Below are 24,972 nucleotides of genomic sequence, written 5' to 3'. Positions count from 1 at the left end.
CCCTCTATCCCCCTTTTGCCGTAACTATTTATGCATCCAAAGCCAATTCCTTCAGTAGCACAAAACTGAGCTGGTATATCGATAATAGAGCCCCAGATAAGCTTACAGGTGTTCTACAAGATATTTTGCATCTACATTATCAGGAGAATGTTTGTTTTTTTTTTTTTCTCTGTTCTAATGAAGCCAGGAGTCAGAGGATGAGCAGAGAGCTGTGTAAGAGTATCTGTCCTTCCTGTATTTTAGAAAGTTATGATCGAGGTAAACCAGGTTAATGTAGAACTTTTTTAAAGGCTTTTTTATTTTTTATTATTATAAAAGGGAGTTCATTTTTTTTTTTTTTTTTTTTTTTTTTTTTTGGGCTATTGAGGGATATAAGCCGCAAACAAAAGTACTTGACAGTTTAGAACCTTTTTCAAGTTCTTTTGTTGCTTTCAGCATGCCTGTTCCGCTTTCCCTTCGGTTATCACTATGCTAGGAAATCCCCTGAATGGTGATGCAGGGGATTGAATAAAGTAAGCAGACATATTTACTTAACCCCTCACAGGTCTTCAGCACAATAAAGTAAAAGTCAAGGTACATCTGGGTACAGTCTCCAGTAGCAGAATGACATCACGCACAAAAACTCCTACCTGTTTGTAGCCAGTTAACGCCGATGCCTCCATTAACATTTTCTACTTTGACTGTTAAAAAAATATCCAATATATTCGATTTTTGTCCTATATTTAGGCCAAAATGTATTTAGCTACATGTCTTTGACAAAAAAATTCTCAATGAGCGTATTTTTATCCACTTTAAGACCGTAAGATTTTACCCCCCTTCCTGACCAGGCCATATTTTTTGATTTGGCACTGAGCGAATTTAACTGACAATTGCCTGGTCATGCAATTCTGTACCCAAACAAAATTTACATCCTTTTTTCCCCCACAAATAGAGCTTTCTTTTGGTGGTATTTGATCACCTGTGCGATTTTTACATTTTTGAAAAAAAGAGCGACAAATTTGGAAAAAGAAAAACAATATTTTTCACATTTTGATATATAACATTCCCAAAAAAAAAAAATCTAAAAATCAAATTTTTTTTAAGATTTTAGGCCAATTTGTTTTCTGCTACATATTTTTGGTAAAAAAAAAATTGCAATAAGTGTATTTTGATTGGTTTGCGCAAAAGTTATCATGTTTACGAACTACGACAAAGATTTGTCATTTTTTTTTTTTTAACTAGTAATGGCGGCGATCTGCGTTTATTTTTATTTATTTTTTTTTTGCGGGACTGCGACATTGCAGCAGACAGATCGGTCCCCTGGCATTTTTGAAACTTTTGGGGGGACCAGTGACATTACTACAGTAATCAGTGCTAAAAATATGATCTGTTACTGTAATAATGACACTGGCAGGGAAGGCGTTAACCCTGTTGGTGATCAAGGGGTTAAATGTATGCCTCATGCTTACTGACGTCTGTGGGGGAAGGGGGTTCTGTGACAGAGACAGAGATCGCAGGTTCAGCTAGGTCTATGTCGCTGGACCCAGGACTGCCACGGTGCCGCAGTAGCAGCACAGTGAGCGGTCCTAAAGTGGTTAAGGGATAATTTTGGCCAAAAATGATATTTCATTTTTATGGAGATGCTGTGGTTTCAAAGCTAAATCCCTAGGAATTTCTCAAATTTATTTTTGAATACAGCAGGTCAGGGCTATAGAGTAGAGGTTTTTAACTTTCAATTTTTTTTTTTTTTTTAATTGTAAACTTCATAATAAGGTACATGAAAGGGTAATAAAGCCAGAATCCTGGCTACATTGCCAGAACAAAAGCAGAATATAAAAATGAGGTAAATGAAAAATAAGAAGCTTTATAGAACCGCAAAGCTTACATACATACAGGTGGATCTCAAAAAATTTGAACATTATCAACGTTAATTTATTTTAGTAATTAAATTCAAAAAGGGAAAAATATATTATATAGATTTATTACACAAAGAGTGGTATATTTTAAGCATTTTTTCTATTAAATTTTGAGGATTATGGCTTACGGCTAGAAAAAAAAAACAAAGTTCTTTATCTCATATAATTAAAAATGGTGTGAAAATTTTCAATATTGTAGACTCATGGTGTCACACTCCAATCAGCCAATTAACTCAAAACCCTTTAAAATTCTGCACAATATCGGGGCACCCCATTCTAAAATGTGAAAAATGAAGCGTAGTTTTATCTTTCGCAGCAACATCCAAACACATAGGACACCCAACATTGGGGTTGATATTTTTTTTCCAAAGCAAAACATACCTTTGCACACTGGTACTGACTGGTATTCTAATGTTTCTCTTCCTTGCTCAGCTAATACGACCCCCAGTGCTGAATGCGAGGGACAAACAAGGATATTGTGCAGGCGTCTGAGGTCCTCCTTATCAACTGACAATGTCATTGGTTGTTAGGAGGCCAGCGAATAAAAGTTGGTAATTGTGCACAATGAAAACCTGTGGCGTTCTGTAACTAAAAGGCAGGCTTGATCCACCCTCTAGTTTGTATACAATTTTCAGCCTATTTTAAGACATTTTGCCAAGGCACCCCTGAAGAATCCTGAAGGCAGTCCAGGGTTGAAAAAGGCTGGGTTACACAATTATGGGGAAGACTGCGGACTTGACAGTTGTCCAGAAGACAGCCATTGACACCCTCCACAAGGAGCGTAAGTCACAAAAGGCCATTGTTAAAGAAGCTGGCTGTTCAGAGTGCTGTATCCAAGCATATTAATGGAAAGTTGAGTGGAAGGAATAAGTGTGGTAGAAAAAGGTGCACAAGCAACAGTGATAACCACAGCCTTTAGAGGATTGTGAAGCTAAGGCCATTCAATAATTTGGGGGAGATTCACAAGGAGAGGACTACGGCTGGTATCAGTGCTTCAAGAGCGACCACGCACAGATGCATCCAAGACACGGGCTACAACTGTCGCATTCCTTAGATCAAGCCACTCCTGAACCAGAGACCAAGTCAGGTGTCTTTCCTGGATTAAGGAGAAAAAGGACTGGACTGTTGCTCAGTGGTCCAAAGTCCTGTCTTTGGATGAAGGTACATTTTGCATTTTATTTGGAAATCAAGATCTCAGAGTCTGGAGGAAGAGTGGAGAGGCACAGAATCGAATTTTCATGACATCCAGTGTGAAGTTTCCACAGTCAGTGATGATTTGGGGAGCCATGTCATCTGCTGGTGTTAGTCCACTGTGTTTTATCAAGTCTAAAGCCAGCGCAGCCCTCTACCAGGAAAGGAGTGCTTCTCTCTGCTGACCAGCTTCATGGAGATGCTGATTTAATTTTCCAGCAGGACTTGGCAACTGCCAAAAGTACCAGTATCTGACCTGGTTTATTGATCATGGTATCACTGGGCTTGATTGGCCAGTAAACTCACCTGACCTAAACCTCATAGAGAATCTGTGGGGTATTGGCAAGAGGAAGATAAGAGACACCAGACCCAACAATGCATACAAGCTGAAGGTCACTATCAAAGCAATCTAGGCTTCCATAAATCCATAGCAGTGCCAGAGGCTAATCGCCTCCATGTCAGGCCGCATTGATGCAGTGATTCATGCAAAAGGAGCCCTGACCAAGTATTGCAAGAGCGCATACTATACTGTACATGGACATACTTTTTAGTAAGCCAACATTTCTGTATTAAAAACCCTTTTTTTGTATTGGTCCTTCGTAATTTTCTAAAATACAGAATTTTGGGTTTTCACTAGCTGTAAGCCATAATCATTAAAATTACAAGAAATAAATCCTTGAAATATATCGCTCCATGTGTAATAAATCAGAGTTACACTTTTTGAAATAAATTACTGAAATTAACTTTTAAATGATCATCTCATTTTTTGAAGTGCACCTGTATGCAACAAATGTGACAGTGAAAGGCTCATATTCAAAACCAACTACACAGGAAAACCATCTTTGTTATAGATTTTTTTTATTACCATCAGTGTTGCTCTGTCAGGTTTTTATTACAACCTGTGGCGTGCTTACTTACTGTAAGAAAATTTCTTCAACAGACACAAACAAATGCATTTTTAGTGGGGTAAGTAAAGTGGGGAAAATAATTATTTGTTCCCCTGCAGGTTTTGTAAGTTTGCCCACTTACATAGAAATGAAGGGTCTATATCACTTAAAATACACGTATGATAAAAATTAGACCAGATCAACCAAAAATCCAGAAAAAACACATGCTACAAATTGAGTTGCAGTTCAGTGAGTAAAATAAGTATTTGATCCCCTACCATCCAACAATAATTCTTGCTCCCACAGACTGGCTACATTATGTGCGAATTTGGTACACAAATTAGTCCAGTCAACGTGTTGTGTATAAAAGACACCTGTCCACAGAATCTTTCTTCCATTCAAACCTGCCATCATGGGCAAGACCAAAGAGCTGTCAAAGGACGTCAGGGCCAAGATTGTAGACCTGTGCAAGGCTGGAATGGGGCTACAAGACCATCATCAAGAAGCTGGATGAGGAGACTACTGTGATTATTTGCAAATGGAAAAAATACAAAATAACCATCAATCGCCCACGGTCTGGAGCTCCATGCAAGATTTCACCTCATGGAGTAAGGATGATCATGAGAAAAGTGAGGGATCAGTCCTCACTGATGTGAATGACCTCAAGGCAGTTGGGACCACATTCTCCAAAGAAACCATTGTTAACACAATACGCAGCCATGGATTGAAATCCAGCAGCGTTCATAAGGCCCCCCTCCTCAAGAAGGCACATGTACAGGCCCATCTGATGTTTGCCAATGAGAACATCTAAATGATTCAGAGAAGGATTGGGAGAAAGTGCTGTGGTCAGATGAGACCAAAATTGAGCTTTTTGACATTAAATCGACTCACTGTATTTGGAAGAAAAATGCTCACTGTGATTTTAAGAACCCATCCTTGCAGTCAAGCACAGAGGTGATAACATTATGGTTTGGGGCTGTTTTATCTGCTAAAAGTACAGGCCGACTTTGCGACATTAAGGCGCCAATAGACGGGGCCATGTATAGTAAAATCTTGGATGAGAACCTTCTTCCCTCAGCCAGAACACTGAAGATGGGCTGTGGATGGGTCTTCTAGCATGAGAATGACCCAGAACATACCGCCAAGGCAACAAAGGAGTGGCCTTTAAGGTCACGGAGTTGCCTAGCCAGTCCCCAGACCTTAATCCTATAGAAAATGTATGGAGGAAGCAGAAACTGCGAGTTTGCAAGCAACAGCCAAGAAACCTTAAGGATTTAGAGAAGATCTGTAAAGAGTGGACCGAAATCTCTCCTGAGATGTGTACAAACCTGGTAACCAACTACAAGAAACATCTTGCCTCTGTGCTTGACAACAAGGGTTTCTTCACCAAGTCATGTTTTGCTTGGGGATCAAATACTTATTTTACTCCCTGAACTGAAACTCAATTTAGGACATTTATATCGGGTTTTTTTTGTTCTGTAATTTTGATTGATTGATATTCTGTCTTCATGATTTAAAATACAGCTATGATAAAAATTATAGACCCTTCATTTCATTGTAAGTGGGCAAACTTACAAAATCTGCAGGGGGTTAAATAATACATTTCCCCACTGTAAAGTTTAAAACTGGCCAAGGTTTTTATTGCTTTACTTTATTGGCACAGAAATGGCTGTAGCCTCTATCTTCCTGTATGTGCATCACCGGGAAAGAAATTGAGGAAAAATCTCCTCAGTGGGGACAGATAGAAACTTTTAACTTTTCCCCAAACCTAATCTTCTATAATGTTTACAGCGGAAGGTTTATGGTGGAGGGCTCCCACTGACAGAGTGCAAAAGAAATCATTATGTGATTCAGAACACTTTTAAATAGGCTTTGTACCCAGTCTTAAAACTCCCATATATACTTTTTAAATGCAACGTACAGAATAAAGTGAAAGCCCTTTTATACCAGCTCAGTCATGTGCTCACTGAAGACCATTAAATGGAACATGGTATTGCTCAGTGAAAAACACCCCTATAGATAAAATCTCCCTCATTCGGTATCAAAAAAAAAAAATACCTTTTTGATTTTGTTTATTAACCACTTCAGCTCCGAAAGGTTTTACCCCCCTTAATGACCAGGCCATTTTTCTCTTTTGTTTATTGACAGACACCACTCCTGATTCTTCTTATCCATTGGGTTATACTTATCCTTAGGGTCCCCCCAGTCTGGCCAGCGAGCCCAAGCAGAACGCAGCTCCGTGCTAGGTCAACTGCGACCTAGCTCCACTAGACGGGGCTGGCCTTCGAGTTTAACCCTGCGCAAGGATGCATACAAACTGGCTTCGGCCTGAGTCGCAGCGTTTCCTCCTGGCCGACAGCACCCACATTACGATGGAGCGGTGTCCTGTCCGGAGCAATGCCCACCCTGTTTCTGGTGTGGTAAGTAGCTGTCCCCCCCACTACCCCTGGAGGGTTTTGGGGTGAATGTGGGCCCCTCCCTGGAATGGTCGGACCCCGGGGTTCTCCTTTCTTCCCCCAAGCCCCTCTAAATTTCCAGTCACTTTGGGTTTTTTGCCCCTCCCTGGTTGAGGTTATGAGCTGGCAGTTGCTACATGCTCTTAAGGGGGGCTTGTTGGAGTTGCTGCTGACCTGGTTTTCCTGGTGAGCAACAGGGGTTGGTGACTAGGGCAGGGATGTCCTCTGGGCTCCCTGCCACGGTTGTTGGGCTGGGAGAGTGGATAGTTTAGCACCCGCAGGCCTTACGCGGCCAGAAAATTTAGGCCGCGGTTTTGTGGCCTACTACTCAAAAACTACATGAGGTGGCCCCTGTGAGCGTGGCCGAAGCCACTGCCTCCTGTTCGGGCATCCGCTTCCCCTACGCTGCCCCTGGGTGATCGGCTCTGTTGGGGCTCGTGTTCTGTCAGCTGTGGCCTACTACTACTAGCAGGCTTCTAAGGTGGGCTGATTGATTCGTTCCAGCCCTATCAAACTTCTCCCACGACTCCTGTGTAGGATTCGGAGAGAAGGTATTCTGGTCATTCTAGTGGCTCCAGACTGGTCTCGTCGGTCTTAGAATGCCGATCTGGTACGGCTGGTCGCGGAAGCTCCTTGGGGGCTTCTTCTCAGGGAGAATCTCCTGTCCCAAGGACCAATCTTCAATCCTGCTTTTCGGTCGCTGGCTTTAACGGCTTGGCTGTTGAACACCAGGTACTGAAGGGTGAAAGTTTGTTTGAATCAGTAAACCTACGCTGTTAAAAGCTTGGAAATCTGCCTCCAGGAAGATCTACCATCATAAGTGGAAGACTTGCATTGCGTGGTGTGAGTCCTTTGGGGTTCATCCTCGCTCCTTCTCTGTGGATCATTCCCTAACCTTCCTCGACTTCCTCGACCGGGGGGGGGGGGGGTGTTGAATAGAAATTGGCCTGGAGTACCATCAAGGGCCAGGTATCGGGTTTTGGTGGTCTTTTTTCCAACGACCTTTGGCCGCTCACTCCCTGGTGCATACCTTTTCTTCAGGGTGTCCAACATTTTGTTCCTTCAGTGGGGGCTCCGTTGTCGCCCTGGAATCCTAATGTGGTGCTTTCAGCTCTACTGAATATTCTCTTTTAAAATATTCAGGAGGTTCCCTGCTTACGCTGCCCCAGAAGGTGGCCTTCTTTGGTGGCCATCACCTCTGCATGCAGGGTGACAGAACTGACCGCATTATCCTGTGGTTCACCTTATCGTGATTCAAAAGGATAAGGTGGTGCTTTTGCCTCTGTCAGGCATTCCGTCCTATGGTGGTCTCTGACTGTCATTTGAATGCAGATATTGTGTTGCCTGCCCTGTGTTCCAGGCCTAAACATTTGAAGGAAATCGCCTTGCATGTCCTGTATGTGGTCCGGGCAATTAGGGTGTTCCTGGCAGCTACGAAGTCTTTTAGGAAGTCAGACTTTGTGTTCACAGACAGACCTCACAAAGGGTTGTCCGCTTTCTCTGTAACCATTTCCAGATAGATCAGACGGTGGTTCAGGCCTATTGCGTCAGGGGTCAGAGTCCTCCTTTCCCTGTTTAGGTGCTCTCTACTAGGGCTTTTCACTCTACTAGCGTCTCCTGGGCTTTCCGTCTTCAAGCGTCAGTGACGCAGGTTTGCAAGGCGGCCGCTTGGTCGTCGGTGCATACTTTTACAAAGCTCTTTTTGCAAAGCGGTTGTGTTGGCATCTGCGGATGCTTCTTTTGGCCTCAAGGTTTTGCTGGCTGCTGATTTGAGGGTGTATTGTTTTTCAAGTGAGCTCCAGTTTATGGTTGAATTCTGTTACCTGGTTGGCTATGGTTCGCCTTGGGAATTTTTTTTTCTGATGTCTTCCCGCCCATCATGTTTAACACTGCTTTGGGACGTCCCAATGGTTAAGAAGAATCAGAAGCGGTGTCCGTCAATGAATGAAAGAGTAAATGGGATTTTTGACTTACCGTAAAATCCATTTCTCTGATGTTCATTGACGGGACACAGCACCCACCCCTCTGTGGAGTTGGCTTGCTTCTGACACTGCTTGCAACAAAACTAAGTGCCTTTAGCTGAGAGTCAGTGTATACCCCCTGGCACTGCCCATAAGTGTAGTCAAGCTTTTTTCTGCCTAGTGCCCTACTCCTGTAGGGGACAGTATAATCTAATGGTTAGGCAGAATCAGGAGCTGTGTCCGTCAATGAACATCAAAGAAATGTTTTTTATGGTAAGTAAAAAATCCCAATTTTTTGCGATACGGCACTGCTTTTCTTTAACAATTGCGCGGTTGTGCGACGCTGTACCCAAATAAAATTTGTCTTTTTTACCCACAAATAGAGCTTTCTTTTGGTGGTATTTGATAACCTCTGCGTCTTTTTTTTTTTTTTTTTTTTTTTGGACTATAAACAAAAGAAGGCCGACAATTTGAAAAAAATCAATATTTTTTACTTTCTGCTTTAAATTATTCCCAATAAAAAAATTTAAAACTAATTTTTTTATCAATTCAGGCCAATATGTATTCTGCTACATATTTTGTGGTAAAAAAAAAATCCTAATTAGTGTATTTTGATCGGTTTGAGCAAAAGTTATAGCGCCTACAAACTGTTGGATAGATTTAAGGCCTTTTTATTTTATTTTTTTTATTGTTTTTACTAGTAATACCGGCGATCAGCGATTTTTAGTGGGATTGTGACATTGCGACGGACAAATCTCACACAAAGTGACACTTTTTGGGTACTAGTGACACCAATAGTGATCAGTGCTAAAAAAAAAAATGCACTGTTACTGTAAAAAGACACTGGCAGGGAAGGGGTTAACACAAGGCTTAATCAAGGGGTTAAGTGTGCTCCTAGGGAATGCTTTCTAACTGTGTGGGGGATGGATGTGCTAGAGGAAACGAGAGCTGTGTTTTTCAGCTTAGCTGAAACACGAGATCTCACTCTTTCTCTGTGACAGAACAGCTGTCTGCCTTGTTTACATAGGCAGACAGCCATTCTGTCATTTTTCCTGCACAATCGAATGCCCCCGAGGACTCCTGTACAAAATTACGTACCTATACATGATTTTGTGCAGCCGGGCTGCCCTTCCGCAGTGTGTGTATATATATATATATATATATATATATATATATATGGTGGGCGGTCTGGAAGTAGTTAAAGATTCAGTATTCAAAGTGTGTCAGTTAATACATAGTTGCTAAATCTCCGCTTACTCCATGTCTCCATTAGACTGCTTGATTTTCATTTTTTTTTCCTTCTTCCCAACTTTATCCCTTCAGTCTTTAACCTGTATGTTAGACTCCAAAAGGAAAGAGGTTGAACTTATAACAGAAGAGATGAGAATTATGAGAGAGGAAAAGGACATAATTGCCCAGGAGGCACATGCTTTAACCCTGGAGAAAGATTCTCTACTGACAAAGATTTTAGAGTTTGAATCTTCTGTTTATGGTCTTCAGCAAGAGGAAAGCCAGCTGCTGGTCCTCAATGAAGAACTTAAAGCAGTAAAAAATAGCCTTACAAATGAGAAGCAGGAGCTTGAAAGAAGGTACAGTGATTTAAGTAGCACCGCTCAAACATTAACACATGAAAAAGCAAACCTAATAGCCGATTTAGACAGTGCTAAACAAGAGCTTCTTAAAATTAGCATGGATTCTGAAGACTTACGTTCTTCGGTTACTGCAATGGATGCCAGTATGTCAGAACTTCAGAAAAGCAAGGATGCTCTGTTTTCTGATTATGTAGAACTGCAAAACAAATATCAGCAAATGCAGGAAAACCAGGTTAAGCTTAATGAAGAAAAATGCATTCTTGCCAGAGAAAAGGCTGAAATTATGGAAATGCTCAAGTGTACAAAAGAAGAACTTGAGAAAAAGCAGAAATCTCTGGAAAAACAAATGGATGAACTTGAAACAGAAAAACGCTTGTCATTGGATAAATGTATGGAATTGAACAGCAGGAATTCCATTTTAATTGATAAAAACATGGAGTTGAACAAAACCATTGCAGATGCCCAGTCTGAAAGAGAAAATCTTTTGATAAATCAAAATAATCTAAATTCAGAAATAGACAATGTTCTTAAAGAAAAAGAAAGTCTAGCATCTCTACATAGTTGTATGGAACGTGAACTAAATGAGGTTAAATCTGAGCTGGGTAAAGCAATCCAAGAAAGCCTAGAACTGTTGACTAGAAAAGATGAATTACTTCAGACCTGTGCTATGTTTGAAGAAGAAAAGCAGAAGATGGAAGTATATCAAAAGAATATCCTAGATGAAAAGAAATCTGCTATCATGGAAAAGGAAGACCTTAGTCAGAAGCTTGTTTCATTTAAAGAAGACATGGGTAGGAAGCAAGCAGAATTAACCAGTGAGGTATGCACCCTTAAAGCAGAAAAGGAAAATATTCTAGTAGAAAAATTAGTGCTTGAAAAAAACCTTTCTGCTTTAATTGTAGAGCGCGATGAGTTAATGATTAGAACCACAGATCTAACTACTGAAAGGGAAGAACTCTTGTCAAAGCAAAATGACTTAAACACAAGTCTTCTAGATTTGCTCCAGGAAAATGATAAAATTGTTGTTAATTGTAATGAGTTAACCTCTGAAGTAAGAGTAGTTAAAAAAGAACTTGAAAGGGCACGTAAAGAAAATGAAGAACTTCAGGTCTCCAAAGAAAGTCTTGAAAACTTGCTTGAAGAAATTAAGACCAGTAGTACTATATCGGACTCTGAACGCGTTAACCTCCTACAAGAAAAGGAGATGTTGCTTTCTTCTGAGAGGAAGCTGACTGCAGAAATAGGGGATCTGTTAAAACAAAATGAGGAGCTTGTGGCTAAATGTCAGAGGTGCACAGAAGAGGCTCAGCTTGCACAGGACAGATTGACAGGTGACCTTAATGATCTAAAAAGTGCAAAGGAGTTGATGATGCTACAGGTGTCAGATTTAGAAAAAAAAGTTGAATCTGTGTCTGCAGAGAATAATGCCTTTAAGGTAAAAAACACAGAGCTCCAATCCAAAAAGGAATCTGTTGTTGATGAACTATCCAGCATGAAGGCCAAGTTGGAGTGTTCGGAGTCTGCAAACCTTACGTTGTTACAAGAGAAAAGCAATCTGTTAACAAAGATTGACTCACTAAATGGGGATGTCATGGGAGCAAAGAAAAACATTGAAGAATTGACTAGAACTTATGACAGCCTTATATTAGAACTGGACCAAACAAAGATTGACAAAGCTTCTCTCAAAATAGAGTTTAATAATAATTTAGCAGAAAAACAGTCTTTGCTTGAGGATTATAATAAATGTTGTAATGACAAGGAGTATTTGACAAAAGAGAGAGAGAGCTTACTGGAAAAATGCAATGAACTTAATACACATATTACAAATTTTGAGCAGAGGTTAATTGAAGAGAGGGATGCTTTTAAGAATGATAAAGAATGTCTGGAACTAAAATGTACACAACTTCAGCGAGGTTTGAACAACATGGAGGAAGAAAAAGATCAAATGGTATTTCAAAGTAAAGAGCTTCAGTGTAAGTATGACAAACTTTTGGAACAGAAAGAGAACGTAGAGAATCTTCTCCACACTCTTACCCAGGAAAAGGAGAGCTTGGAACTCAAGAGCATCAGATTTTCCTCCAACTTGGAAGAACTTGAGCAGAATGTTGTTTCCCTAAACAAGTCAAAGGCAGAGCTGCAAGATTTGTATAATGGTGTTCACAAGCAATTGGAAGACCTTCGCAGTCAGCATGAAGTTACAGAAAAGGAGTTAGAAAAGCTGCGTCAAGAGAGATTTTGTTTGGTATCCACACAGGAAAACCTAGAAAGCACACATTCCTCTATTTTACAAGAAAAGGAGACTGCCCTGAAGAAGTGTGACAGTCTGTCTGAGCAAGTGGTTGCATTAACCAGAGACAACTTGGAAGTGTCAGGGCTGGCTGAGCAGCTGAAGGTTCAGAACCAGACAATGCTGGATGAAAAAGAGCAGCTGATGCTGAAGTTTGATGAGCTTCAGGTTGAGAAGAAGAGCCAAGCAGAAAGAATTACTGAGGTATACATGAGAAGTGTACTAAAATTACTAACACTGAGCACTAATTTCAAGGTCACCTGAATGTTCACCTGCACTTGCATGCTTTTCACTTTACTACTTCACGGTGACAGGTTATTAGAGGAATGGGTAATTTTATTTTTTTAATTGATAAATAATTTTTATAAGATCAAACTGTGAATAAAATCACAGGCAAATATTTACTAGTTTGCAATAGGACATAGTTTAACACATAATGTGTTAATGTGTAATAGGTAAACCAATAATGTGGATTGATTTTGTGGACTTTATTCACAGTTACTTGTACTTATCATTGACAAATCTATTTTTTTTTCATAATCCAAAGCATGTATTAAATGATCTATAGCATGAAACTAGGTCTTAAAAATCAAATTTGTATATATATTTTTTTCAGTCTGACAGTTTCATTGCCTAGTTGTTGTTTTTTTTGTTTTAATTGCGCTTCACACCATTGGTAATTCTAATTAGTCAATGTACATTGATAGTTAAAGTGATTTGTAAAGTCTTTCTTTTTTTTTTTTTTTAAATAACAAACCTGTTATACTTACCTCCTCTGTGCAGTTTGTTTTGCACAGAGCAGCCCGGATCCTCCTCGTCTCTGGTCCCTCGTTCCTGCTCCTGGCCCCTCCCTCCTATCAAGTGCCCCCACAGCAAGCAGCTTGCTATGGGGACACCTGAGCCGAGCTGCAGCTCCGTATGCCCATTTAGACACAGAGCTGCCGTTTGGCCCTACCCCCTATCTCTCCTGATTAGCGGACTGACTTTGATTGCCGCAGGAGCCAATGGCGCCGTGGCTGTATCTTAGCCAATCAGGAGGGAGAGTCCCAGGACGGCTGAGGGACTCGATGACTTCGCTGGACAGAGAGGGGGCACAGGTAAGTATTAGGGTGTGCTGGGGAGGTTGCTACACACAGAAGGCTTTTTATCTTAATGCATAGAATGCATTAAGATAAATAACCCTACTGCCTTTACAACTCCTTTAATGTATAAAGTAATGCTTGCTTTAGGAGAACCTAAGGCTGGATGTTACAGGTTACTATGTATTTAAATCCATATAGCATTTGCTGCCCCAACAGTCATCCAGATGATCGTTCCTATTTGTGATGAAAGGTCAAATACCATGTGAAAATAGGTGTGGTTAATGTATGACTTGGCGTAATACAGTCCAGTCATGATTTTTATTATGGCTATTCCTACATTACCACCTTTCATACATTAATATTAAATTAATATGAAAGTTATTCAGCCCAGCAATTTGTTATCCTGATGTCACTTTACCTAATCACAGTTGGTGTTAGCCATTCTGTGTTACTTAACTTCAGCAGTCAGTGCTATCCCTTGTAAGTGTGTCTATATGCACTGTGTCCATTGTAAGTCTGCTCATACACAATGTCACCCCATGCAATATCATGGTTCAATCACTATGGCTTTTTAGCTCTCAAGTTTTGCCCACTTGTAACAAACATACAGCAGTGTACATATTTGCATCTTCTGCTGTATTCCTGACTCGACTTGGTGGATACAGCGTTCAAAAGTGATTAAAGTCATGGGTCAAACAATCAGAAAATAATGCTTCTTCTCTTTGAAAACCACCAGAGATAGTGTCACTTTTTTTTTTTTTTTAATTGTATTCACTGTTGGCCCCGCCTTTCCTTTCTGCAATCTCCTGGGACACATCACAGGTCCCAGGAGAAGGCAGGACCATTGAGAAAGTGCAGCGCTTCTCGTGGGGAGTTGGCTTTCTATACTGAAGATGGCAGTGCTGGGGACCCAAAGACCGGCGACGAACCAACTCGGGTGTGGACAGCGCTGGATCACCAGACTGGTAAGTGCATATTTAATAAAAGTCAGCAGCTACAGTATTTGTAGCTGCTGACTTTTTACATTTTTTTTTCTCCTGACTGAAGTTCCTCTCAGAATGAAATGTATAGGCGTCTGATAGCCTTTTTCTGAAAAAGCTAGTTGTCTGGCTGTCTCTGGCTTTAATACGTCTTAGTGAAGAAACTGAGACATGTAGCACATACATTTACCAGCCACTTTATTAGGTACACCTGTTCAATTGCTTGGTAACATTCGTTTCCAATCACATGGCAGCAATTCTGTGCATTTAGGATGTGTTGAAAACGACTTTCTTCCAGAATGAGGAAGAAAGGGTATTTAAGTAACTTTGAACGTGGCATGCATTCTTCTTAGTTTTCACAAAGGAAAAATGGGGATATAGTAACCAAGACTGTAATGTTAAATGTCACAGAATGTACCCTCATGGCTAACAGAAGCCAGTATCAGAAATAGACTTGAAAAACTTAACATAAATAAGTCACTAGGACCAGATGGCTTACACCCGAGAGTCCTTTAAGAAACTCATTCAGGTGATAGCTAGACCATTGTTCATAATTTTTATGGACAGCTTACTGACTGGAATGGTACCAGCTGATTGGCGAAAAGCCACCGTTTTACCAATTTTAAAAAGGGCTTAGATATATCCCTGGAAACTACAGGCCAGTTAGCCTAACATCAGTAGTCTGTAAACTACTGGAGGGGATAATAAGGGACTATATTTTCAAGATTTTAGTAATCCACATGGATTCATGAAGAATCGATTTTGCCAGACCAATCTAATAACATTCTTTGAAGAAATGAGCTGCCATCTTGATAAAGGAGGTCCTGTGGGTGTGGTATATCTGGATTTTGATTAATTTCCCCACAAACGTTTACTGTACAAACTTAGGTCTGTCGGCATGTACCATAGGGTGAGTACCTGAATTGAAAACCGGCTACTGGGGCGATTCCAAAGGGTGGTGATAAATAGCGAGTACTCGGAATGGTTTGGTGTGATAAGTGGAGTCCCCAATCATCTAGCACCAATTCTGTTTATTTAAAATGATATAGAGGATGAGATAAATAGCTCAATCTCAATATTTGCAGATAATACAAAGTTAGGCAGGGTCATAGCTTCTGATCAGGATGTGGAAACCTTAAAAGAAGACCTACATAAAATAATGGGTTGGGCAACTACATGGCAAAAGAGATTTAATGTTAAAAAATGTAAAGTATTGTGTTTGGAAGCTAAAAATATGAACGCAAGTTAGATCTAAATGCAAAAAGATTGCAAGACACAGTCCTACTAGTGGTGGATTTTAATGGCACTCACATGAGGCATATTTATGATATTGTTAAAACATATTCTTTTATTTTCACATCATTTAACCCCGCTAGCGGTAAACCCGATCGTGACTCGGGGTAGGAATTTTCTGCTATTAGCGGTATCCCCGAGTCACGCTCGGGGTGAATGGCAGAGCTATGCAGACAGCGCAGCGGAGCGTCTCTTACCTTATCCTGGCGATCCAGCGATGAGCTCTCATTGCTGTGACCGCCAGCCGAGATCTCCGCCGCTCGTCTGTCGGTAGGAGGACTTCCTAGTTCCGTTCCCTGCAGCAGCAATGCTGCATGGGAGCGGAACTAGGGAGGGAAATTAAAAAAAAAAAAAAAACACATAACACATTCTATATTATATATATGTGTGTGTATATATATATATATATATATATATATATATATATGTATATATGTGTGTGTGTGTGTATGTGTGTGTATATATATATATATATACACACACACACACACACACACACACACACACACACACACATATATATATATATATATATATATATATATATATATATATATATATATATATATATATATATATATATATATATATATATATTATATAAAATTATATTATTGATTCGATTATAATTCATTTGTGTGTGTGTGTGTGTGTGTATATATATATATATATATATATATATATATATATATATATATACACACACACACACATATATATATATATATATATATATATATATATATATATATATATATATATATATATATATAACACATGAATTATAATCTAATCAATAATATAATTTTATTATATATATTATATAATAAAATTATATTATTGATTTGATTATAATTCATGCGTTTGTGTTTCAAATTTATCACATCTGGGATGTCTACTAGAGTCTTGTTTTGGTCAGGTTTAAGTCAGTAATTACTAAGAATTGTAGGCCTATAATAACGCCAAATTTCCATGAAAAGAATTGTACCGCTTTTGGTACAGAATTCCTGACAGAATCATACCGCCAGGGAGGTTAAGAGACACAGGTGGGCTCTCCTATAGGGCTACATTTAAAAATATACAAAAAATACACACAAAAAAAAGTGTGATACAGTATCCTTAAAAATATTGTGAACACCTATATATATTCAATCATGAATTGAGGTATGTTTCTTGTTGCTGGTCGACGCATTTCGCAAAGTGCTTCCTCAGGACTAAACAGCAGGTGTACCACAGTCTAATAATCTAAACATTATCACCAGCTTCATAATAAACAAAATACAGCTTTATTTATAGGTTTTCTAATTTTATGTTCAAGATATCACTTACATGTGTTGACATGAGAGGCATACATATGTCCTATACGTCTGGGGCGGACACAGGGAATTTGATAATTTGCTATCCTTTGGTTGTGTTTACCCTAAATAAATATAAATTTGCCATTTAGTATTCTACTGATATGTAAATGTATCAGTTTATTTTAGCTTGTATCGCTTATAATGAAAAAGGTTATTACCTGATTTTTTTATACACAAAGTTAAGGCATATACACCATATTATATTGGTTGATCCATTTACCTATACAGAGGAGGGGGAACCCATTATTCATAATTTCTAAACTCAGATATATTTTTAGCTTGTGTGTCTCCACAGCCATTGTACATACCTTCAGTTTGCACTCTATCCAAGAGCATTAGCCTGTATGTCAGTCTGAATATATAGAGAAAGAGACCAGTCCCTTGTGGAATTGTTTGAGTTTTCAGTCCCTGGATACAAAGTGTATATTCCTATATTTCATTTCGGCACTTGATTTTTGGCATTTAGGGACTTTAGTACGGACTTTCACAACATACAATCAACATATGTTTTTCATTTTTTAGCGCAACTTATTTCTATATTGTTTTTTAAGGTGTCGGTCACACTTGAAGTTTGCAGCTTTACAATTTTTTCTTTGGTCTAGCGCAGTTGTTTACTTTTATTTCCTATATTCCTATATAATAAGCGTATACAGTCATCAGTGTTCAAGGTTCCTCTAGATGGTTTAATAGCCAGTCAATATAATTTTAGGGTTTCCTTACCCCTGAATGTTTATCCGTGTGTGTCCTGTGCCTCCACAAGCAGATATCCTGCTGTGTGCCGCTTTTATCCTCCACAAGCACCATTCACGCCAAATGGCTCCAGGATTGGAGCGGAGTGATGACGTAATGGCATCACGTGTGCCCCATCACCGCACTTGCGCAAAATGATGCTTTACGTGGCATAGCTTCTACATGGAATGCCATGAGTCCGCCCACGCTTGAGCAGGTTGTAAGGGCATTCACAATTATGTGATTTCAGAACAGTTGGAAAACAAGCTATGCCAATCGTTCTCCACACGGGAAGCGATATGGGGGAACATGTGCCCGCACTCCAAAATATCGATAATTTGCAATGCCTCATAACATGCGTGATCTAAATAAAATAAAGAATGGCAGTGTTATCTTCTATAATACTAAATGTATACATACACTCCATCCATTTATTCTATATAATTGTTTCATTCATTATGCATCCTATCTGCAGATTTTTACTGTATTCAAAGTAATTCATGTGATTTAGACTTCCAATACCTCCATTAGTGGAAAATGTACAGCATGAGGGTCATTTTAGCTTGTTAGGTCATTGCTAGATAGACTTATTATGTTTTTTTATTTTCTTATCCCCATCATTGATATCAATGGGGAAAATGTCGATGGAGAGACATTGATGTATTTTTTATATATAGTCTCTCACTACTGGTTTATACGTAATTTGAAAACTTCAGAAAAGGCTTAAAGTTAATTGACTCATTTTGGCCAGGTGGCTTGATCGCTTGTAAAAGGTACATCGATCTGGTTTCACGTTGTAAGATTTTTTTAATCAAAGTTCCCTCCTTTTGGATCTGGTATTATACATTCAAGGACTGCAAATTTTATAACCTTAGTATTCCGTTTGTGGTGCAATGCAACAGGTCTACCAATGGGTGTATCAAATTGATTACTTGTAATGTAGTATATATGATCATTGATTCATTACATCTTTCAATAGACAACACGAAAACGTTTGGCGCATTTTCCAAAAACATTGGTATCTTCTCAAAAATTATCCTGTTCTGAGAAAATCATAAAAGATTATCCTGAGATTACGTATAGAAGTGCTAAATCAATGAAAGATAGATTAACTAAGAGCCATTTTGAGCATAGGAGAAATGTGATCTCCGGGGTACTTGGAAATGTGGGGCATGCAACTTCTGCCATTGGGTGTTTGAGAATCAAACTTTTTATCTTCCAAATGGGAATTTACAAGCACGATCATATAATGTGAATTGCGAAAACATTGGCATTGTATTTGTTCTGGGAATATGGAGCATTTTATATAGGCAAAATCAAGCAAAACTTCTGGTGCAGAATCGAAGATCATATATACTATATTACAAGTAATCAATTTGATACACACATTGGTAGACATGTTGCATTGCACCACAAACGGAATACTAAGGTTATAAAATTTGCAGCCCTTGAACGTATAATACCACACCAAGAGGAGGGAACTTTGATAAAAAAAATCTTACAACATGAAACCAGATGGATATACCTTTTACAAGCCACTAAGCCACCTGGCCAAAATGAGTCAATTAGCTTTAAGCCATTTCTGTAATTTTCAAATTACACATAAACCAGTAGTAGGAGACTATATATAAAAAATACATCATTGTCTCTATCGACATTTTCCCCATTGATATCAAAGATGGGGATAAGAAAATAAAAAAACATAATAGGTCTACCTAGCAATGACCTAACGAGCTAAAATGACCCTCATGCTGTACATTTTCCACTAATAGATGTATTGAAGTCTATATCACACGAATTACAGTAAAAATAGTAAAAATCTGCAGATAGGATGCATAATGAATGAAACCATTAGATAGAATAAATGGATTGGGTATATTTATACATTTAGTATTATAGAAGATAACACTGCCATTCTTTATTTTATTTAGATCACGTATGTTATGAGGCATTGCAAATTGTGAATATTTTGGAGTGCGGGCACATGTTTCCCATATCTCCGTGTGGAGAACGATTGGCAAAGCTTGCTTTTCAACTGTTCTGATATTATCGGATAATCGTAAATGCTTTTACATCAAGCCCAATCGTGGGTGGATTTATGGCATTCCATGTAGAAGCTGTGCCTCGTAAAGCGCCACTTTGTGCATGCGCGGTAATGGGGCACACGCAACGCCGTTACGTCATCACTCGGCTCCAATCCTGGAGCCGTTTGGCGCGAACGCCGCTTGTGGGGGAAAAAAGCGGCACACAGCAGATTATCTGCTTGTGGAGGCATAGGACACACACACACAGGGATAAACATCCAGGGGTAAGGAAACTCTAAAATTATATTAATGAATTGGGAAACTCCGCGCCTCGGGCTTAATTGGATATATAGTAAAGACTGCTGCCTCCCTATAATATAGTCCGAAGACTATATGGCGTGTAAGAAAGAGGTAGGGGGTGGCGCTGTCTAATAGTCCAAGAAAAGGGGGTTATTTGTTAGTGCTATCACTAGTCACGTGTAACAGGTATAGACCCAATATATAAACGAGGTAGCTATTGTGTCAAAGTGCCAAGTATGTGTAATTCACCCTTAAGGTGCCTAATGCTGTACATATAAAAATGGATGTAAATGACACTTGAATGTCAGGTAAAATATTGCACAAGTGTGATATAACCAACTAAAATTATATTGATTGGTTATTAAACCATCTAGAGGAATCTTGAAAATTGAATGGCTGTGTATGTTTATTGTATAGGAATATACACTTTGTAACCAGGGACTGAAAATTCAAACAATTCACAAGGGACTGGTCTGTTTCTCTATATATTCAGACTGACCTACAGGATAATGCCCTTGGATAGAGTGCAACCTGAAGGTATGTACAATGGCCGTGGAGACACACAAGCTAAATACCAAGCTAACCCACACCAAGCTAAATACCCATATCTGAGTTTAGAAATTACGATTAATGGGTTCCCTCTCTCTATAGGTAAATAGATCAACCAATATAATATGGTGTATATGCCTGCTGTAGCTACACTTCAACATGATGGATTCCCTTTGTGTATAAAAAAATCAGGTAAAAACATTTTTCACTGTGATAAGCAATATAAGCTAAATAAATAAACTGATAAATTTACATATCAGTAGAATACTAAATGGCAAATTATATTTATTTAAGGTAAATACAACCATCAAACATAGGATAGCAAATTATCAAATCCCCTGTGTCCACCCCAGACATATGACATATGTATGCCTCTCATGTCAAAACATGTAAGTGATATCTTGAACATAAAATTAGAAAAACCTATAAATAAAGCTGTATTTTGTTTATTATTAATATGAAACTGGTGATAATGTTTAGATTAATAGACTGTGGTACACCTGCTGTTTGGTCCCGAGGAAGTACTTTTAAAAACGTGTTGAGCAGCAACAAGAAACACATACCTCAATCCATGATTGAATATATATATATATATATATATATATATATAGAGAGATATAGGTATTCACAATATTTTTAAGGATACTGTATCACTTTTCTTTTTCTTTTTCTTTTTTTTTGGGACTTGCAATCTTTTTGCATATATATCGATATTAGGATGTGGTACGGGTAAAGGTCCCCCCTCTATTCTCCTTTTCTATGAACGCAGGTTACTCAGGGGGTGAACCTCTGGGGAATTCCAGGATGGAAAAGGACCTAGGGGTACTGATAGATGACAGGCTCAGCAATGGTATGCAATACCAAGCTGCTTCAAGTAAAACCAACATAATATTGGCATACATTAAAAGTGGATTCACTCCAGAGATAAAACGATAATTCTCCCATCTTGAGTATGCTGTCCAGTTCTGGGCATCAATCCTCAAGAAGAATGTGCTGAAACTGTAAGGAGTCCAGGGAAGGGCAACAAAGCTAATAAAGGGACTAGTGTATCTCCGCTGTGGGGAAAGACAGCAAGCATTGAACTTATTCTCTCTGGAGAGGAGATGCTTGAGAGGGGATATGATTGCGATGTACAAATACTATACTCGAGACCCTAGCATAGGGAAAAAACGTTTAAATGAAAGAGAATTCAAAGACACGTGGCCGTTAACTGAAATTGGAAGATAAGCATTTCAACCTTTTAACTGCCTAGAGGGTTCTTTACTGTCAGAGCGGTAAGGTTGTTGAATTCTCTTCCACAAGTAGTGGTATCAGCAGGGAGCGTTGATAGTTTAAAAAAATTATTAGATGGGCACCTTAACAATCACAACATACAGGTATATATGATGCACTATTACAAAAAACAAGCACACTCACACACCACAGGTTGAACTGGATGGACTGGTGCTTTTTTCAACCTTACCAATTATGTAACTATGTTGGTGACAAAAGCTGGTCTGAGTATTTCAAAAACTGCTGATCTATTGGGATTTTCACACACAACCATCCCTATGGTTTACAGAGAATGGTCCGAAAAAAAGAAAATATCCAGTGAGCGGCAGTTGTGTAGATGATAATGCCTTGTTAAGATCAGAGGAGAATGGGCAGTTTAAGATGATAGAAAGGCAACAGTAACTTAAATAACCACTCATTACAACCAAGGTATGCAGAATACCATCTCTGAATGCACAACACATTGAACCTTAAAGCAGATGGGCTACAGCAGCAAAAAACCACAATGGTGCCTCTCCTGTCAGCTAAGAACAGGAGACCGAGGCTACAATTTGCACAGGCTCACCAAAATTGGACAATAGAAGATTGGAAAAACGTTTGCAAAACTAAATTATGAGAGTCTCCAAAATGGAAGCACATGCATTCTGATAGATAGAGGGCAGGTGGGCCTGGAGGTAGCCCAGTTGTCCTTAAAGGCACAGGGGCGCCCAGCTCATAGCACATTGGCAGCAAAGGCTGCCAATGTGCTATGCCTTTGGCTATTTCCAGCAGGATAATGCACCATGTCACAAAGCTCAATTCATCTCAACACTGGTTTCTTGAACATGACATTGAATGCTGTACTCCAATGTCCTCCACAGTCACCATATCTCAAATCAATAGAGCAGGGATATGCAATCTGTCGCCCTCCAGATGTTTCAGAACTACAAATCCCATGAGGCATAGCATGACACCCAGAGGCAGAGGTATAATGGGTTTTGTAGTTTTGCAACAGCTGGAGGTCCACAGTTTGCATATCCCTGCAATAGAGAATCTTTGGGATATGGTGGATCCGGAGATTCACATCAAGGATGTGCAGCCAACAAATCTGCAGCAACTGCATGATGCTATCATGTCAATACGGACCAAAATCTCTGAGGAATGTTTCCAACATCTTGTTGAATCTATGCCACAAAGAATTTAGGCAGTTCTGTGGGTAAAAGGTGCACCTAATAAAGTGGCCGGTGAGTGTAGGTGTCAGAAAAGTATTGAAATCCATTCCCTTTGAGTTATGGATCTCTCATTCAGAAAAGCATTAAAGTAAAAAAACTATAGAAGGCAGCTAACCTTTTTCAGAAGTGGCCTAAATTTCTCTTTCGTTCATTGACAGACACAGCTCCTGATCTTCATAACTATTGGGTTATACTGCCCCCTACAAGAGTAGGACACTAGACAGAAAAAGAATCTGGCTTCGCCTATGGGCAGTCCCAGGGGTATAATTCCTCTCTCTGCTATAGGTACTCAGTTTTTTTTTTCTTCTGCCTAGTCAGGGGTAAGGACCTAGTTCTCTGGTCTTGGTAATTTTTTTTTTCCTTTTTAGATAGAAATTTTCTCCTGTTTTTTTTCCAGGGGGGCCAGCGAGCGCGCACAGACCTCAGCTCCGGGCTAGGTCTGCCGCAACATAGCCCCACTGGACGGGGGTTGGCCTGTGAGTTAAATGCCTCGCGAGGTCACATACGACCAGGTCTCAGCCCAAGTCGCAGCGTTCCCCCCTGGCCGACAGCCCCCTCATTTCGATGCCGAGGGGTTCGTTCTACAGCAGTGCCCGCCTGGTTCTTGGTATGGGAAGCAACTGTCCCCCTCTCCCCCTGGAGTGTTTTGGGGTGGACGTGGGACCTGCCTTGGGATGGTCGGACCACCGGGTTCCCCTCCTTCCCATCAAGCACCCCCCTTTCATCTGATCCTACCCCCCCCTCCACTTGTGCTGGGGCTGTGTGAGTAGTCTGGTCCTCCTCCTGGGGTGGGAGCAGGTCTCTAACTGGCGATGGGGGCCGGGGGGGGGATGCTGCCGGCCACCGGGCGATCGGCTATGTGGGGGGGGGGAGAGTTGTACCTGGTGGGGGCTCCTGCTAGGGCCCCCCGACCTGCCTAGGCCTATCCTTGAGGCCTAGAGATCCCTCCTGGTGCCACGTGGGGCCGCTATTTTGCGATTTCAGTGTAGGGGCCCCTCTTCTTCCCCTGGTGCTGACTCCTGGATCTTTTCATCTCCTGATCGCCGCACGTGGAGTGCAGATTATCCTGGTGGCTGCAAGTGCAAGTTTCTGCTGGGTGGTGAGTCTGCTGGGGTTCTCTCCCTCTCTGCTGAGGATCACTTTGTGCCTGGGGACTGGGTGGGGGTTGTTCCTTTTATAGTGTTTTACACTTTGTGGGGGTCATGAAAAGACGCTGGTGGAAACACTGATTGTATCTGCGTGTGACACCTTGAAGATGGAGGTGCAGGTTTCCTTTGGCACTCGCAAGCCATCTAGAGCGGCAAAGGCGTTTCCTTTCCCCGCCTATTTTGACAAAATTTTCGCTAAAGAGTGGGGACAACCGAAGGGTCCCCTTGAGGTCCCTAAGCGATTTAATTAGGCTATACCCCTATGAGGAGTTCCTTATTAAGAAGTGGGCTGTTCCACCGGTGCTGGATCCTCCAGTTTTCAGATTGAACAAGACAACCATGATTCCGGCTGAAGAGTCCCTGGCCTTTAAAGATCTGGCTGACTGGAAGGAGGAGGCTGTGGTCCACAATATGTACACTTTGGCTGGTTCGGCACTGAGGCTGGTATCCACCATTGCCCTGGTGTCGCAAACTCTGACCAAGTGGGCTTTTACGCCGTGACCTGGAGGGGGAACTGCTCCCCCCTGCCTTTGCTGAGCTGGCGGATCAGCTGGTCCAGGTACTGCAATTTCTGTGATGCCTTTTTGGATGCAGCTCCCCTAGTGGCTCGGCTCTCTGTTTTGACAGTGGTCCTTCGGCGTCTTGGCGCAAATGCTGGTCTGCGGTTCAGACTTCTAAAAAGGCCTTAACTGATCCCCCCTTTCAAGGCGATTGCCTGTTTGGAGCTACCTTGAATGACATTGTTAAAGGTCTCACA

The 24,972-nt window shown here is 40.3% G+C and overlaps 1 protein-coding gene across 1 annotated transcript in view; it reads left to right on the top strand.

The window, feature by feature from the left end:
* The window catches only part of LOC309544739 (uncharacterized protein), a 368,721-nt gene that overhangs the window by 104,048 nt on the left and 239,701 nt on the right, over positions 1 to 24,972 (top strand). Inside the window, exon 16 of the mRNA XM_082243716.1 lies at positions 9,714 to 12,473. Coding sequence (XP_082099842.1) covers positions 9,714 to 12,473 — 2,760 coding nt within the window. The remainder of the gene's footprint in view (positions 1 to 9,713; positions 12,474 to 24,972) is intronic.

This window comes from Pelophylax lessonae (assembly GCF_965119305.1).
Source record: "Pelophylax lessonae genome assembly, chromosome: 1".
NCBI lineage: Eukaryota > Metazoa > Chordata > Amphibia > Anura > Ranidae > Pelophylax > Pelophylax lessonae.
The sequence above is the reverse complement of the archived record's forward strand: the minus strand, read 5'-3'. Positions and strand labels throughout refer to the sequence as shown.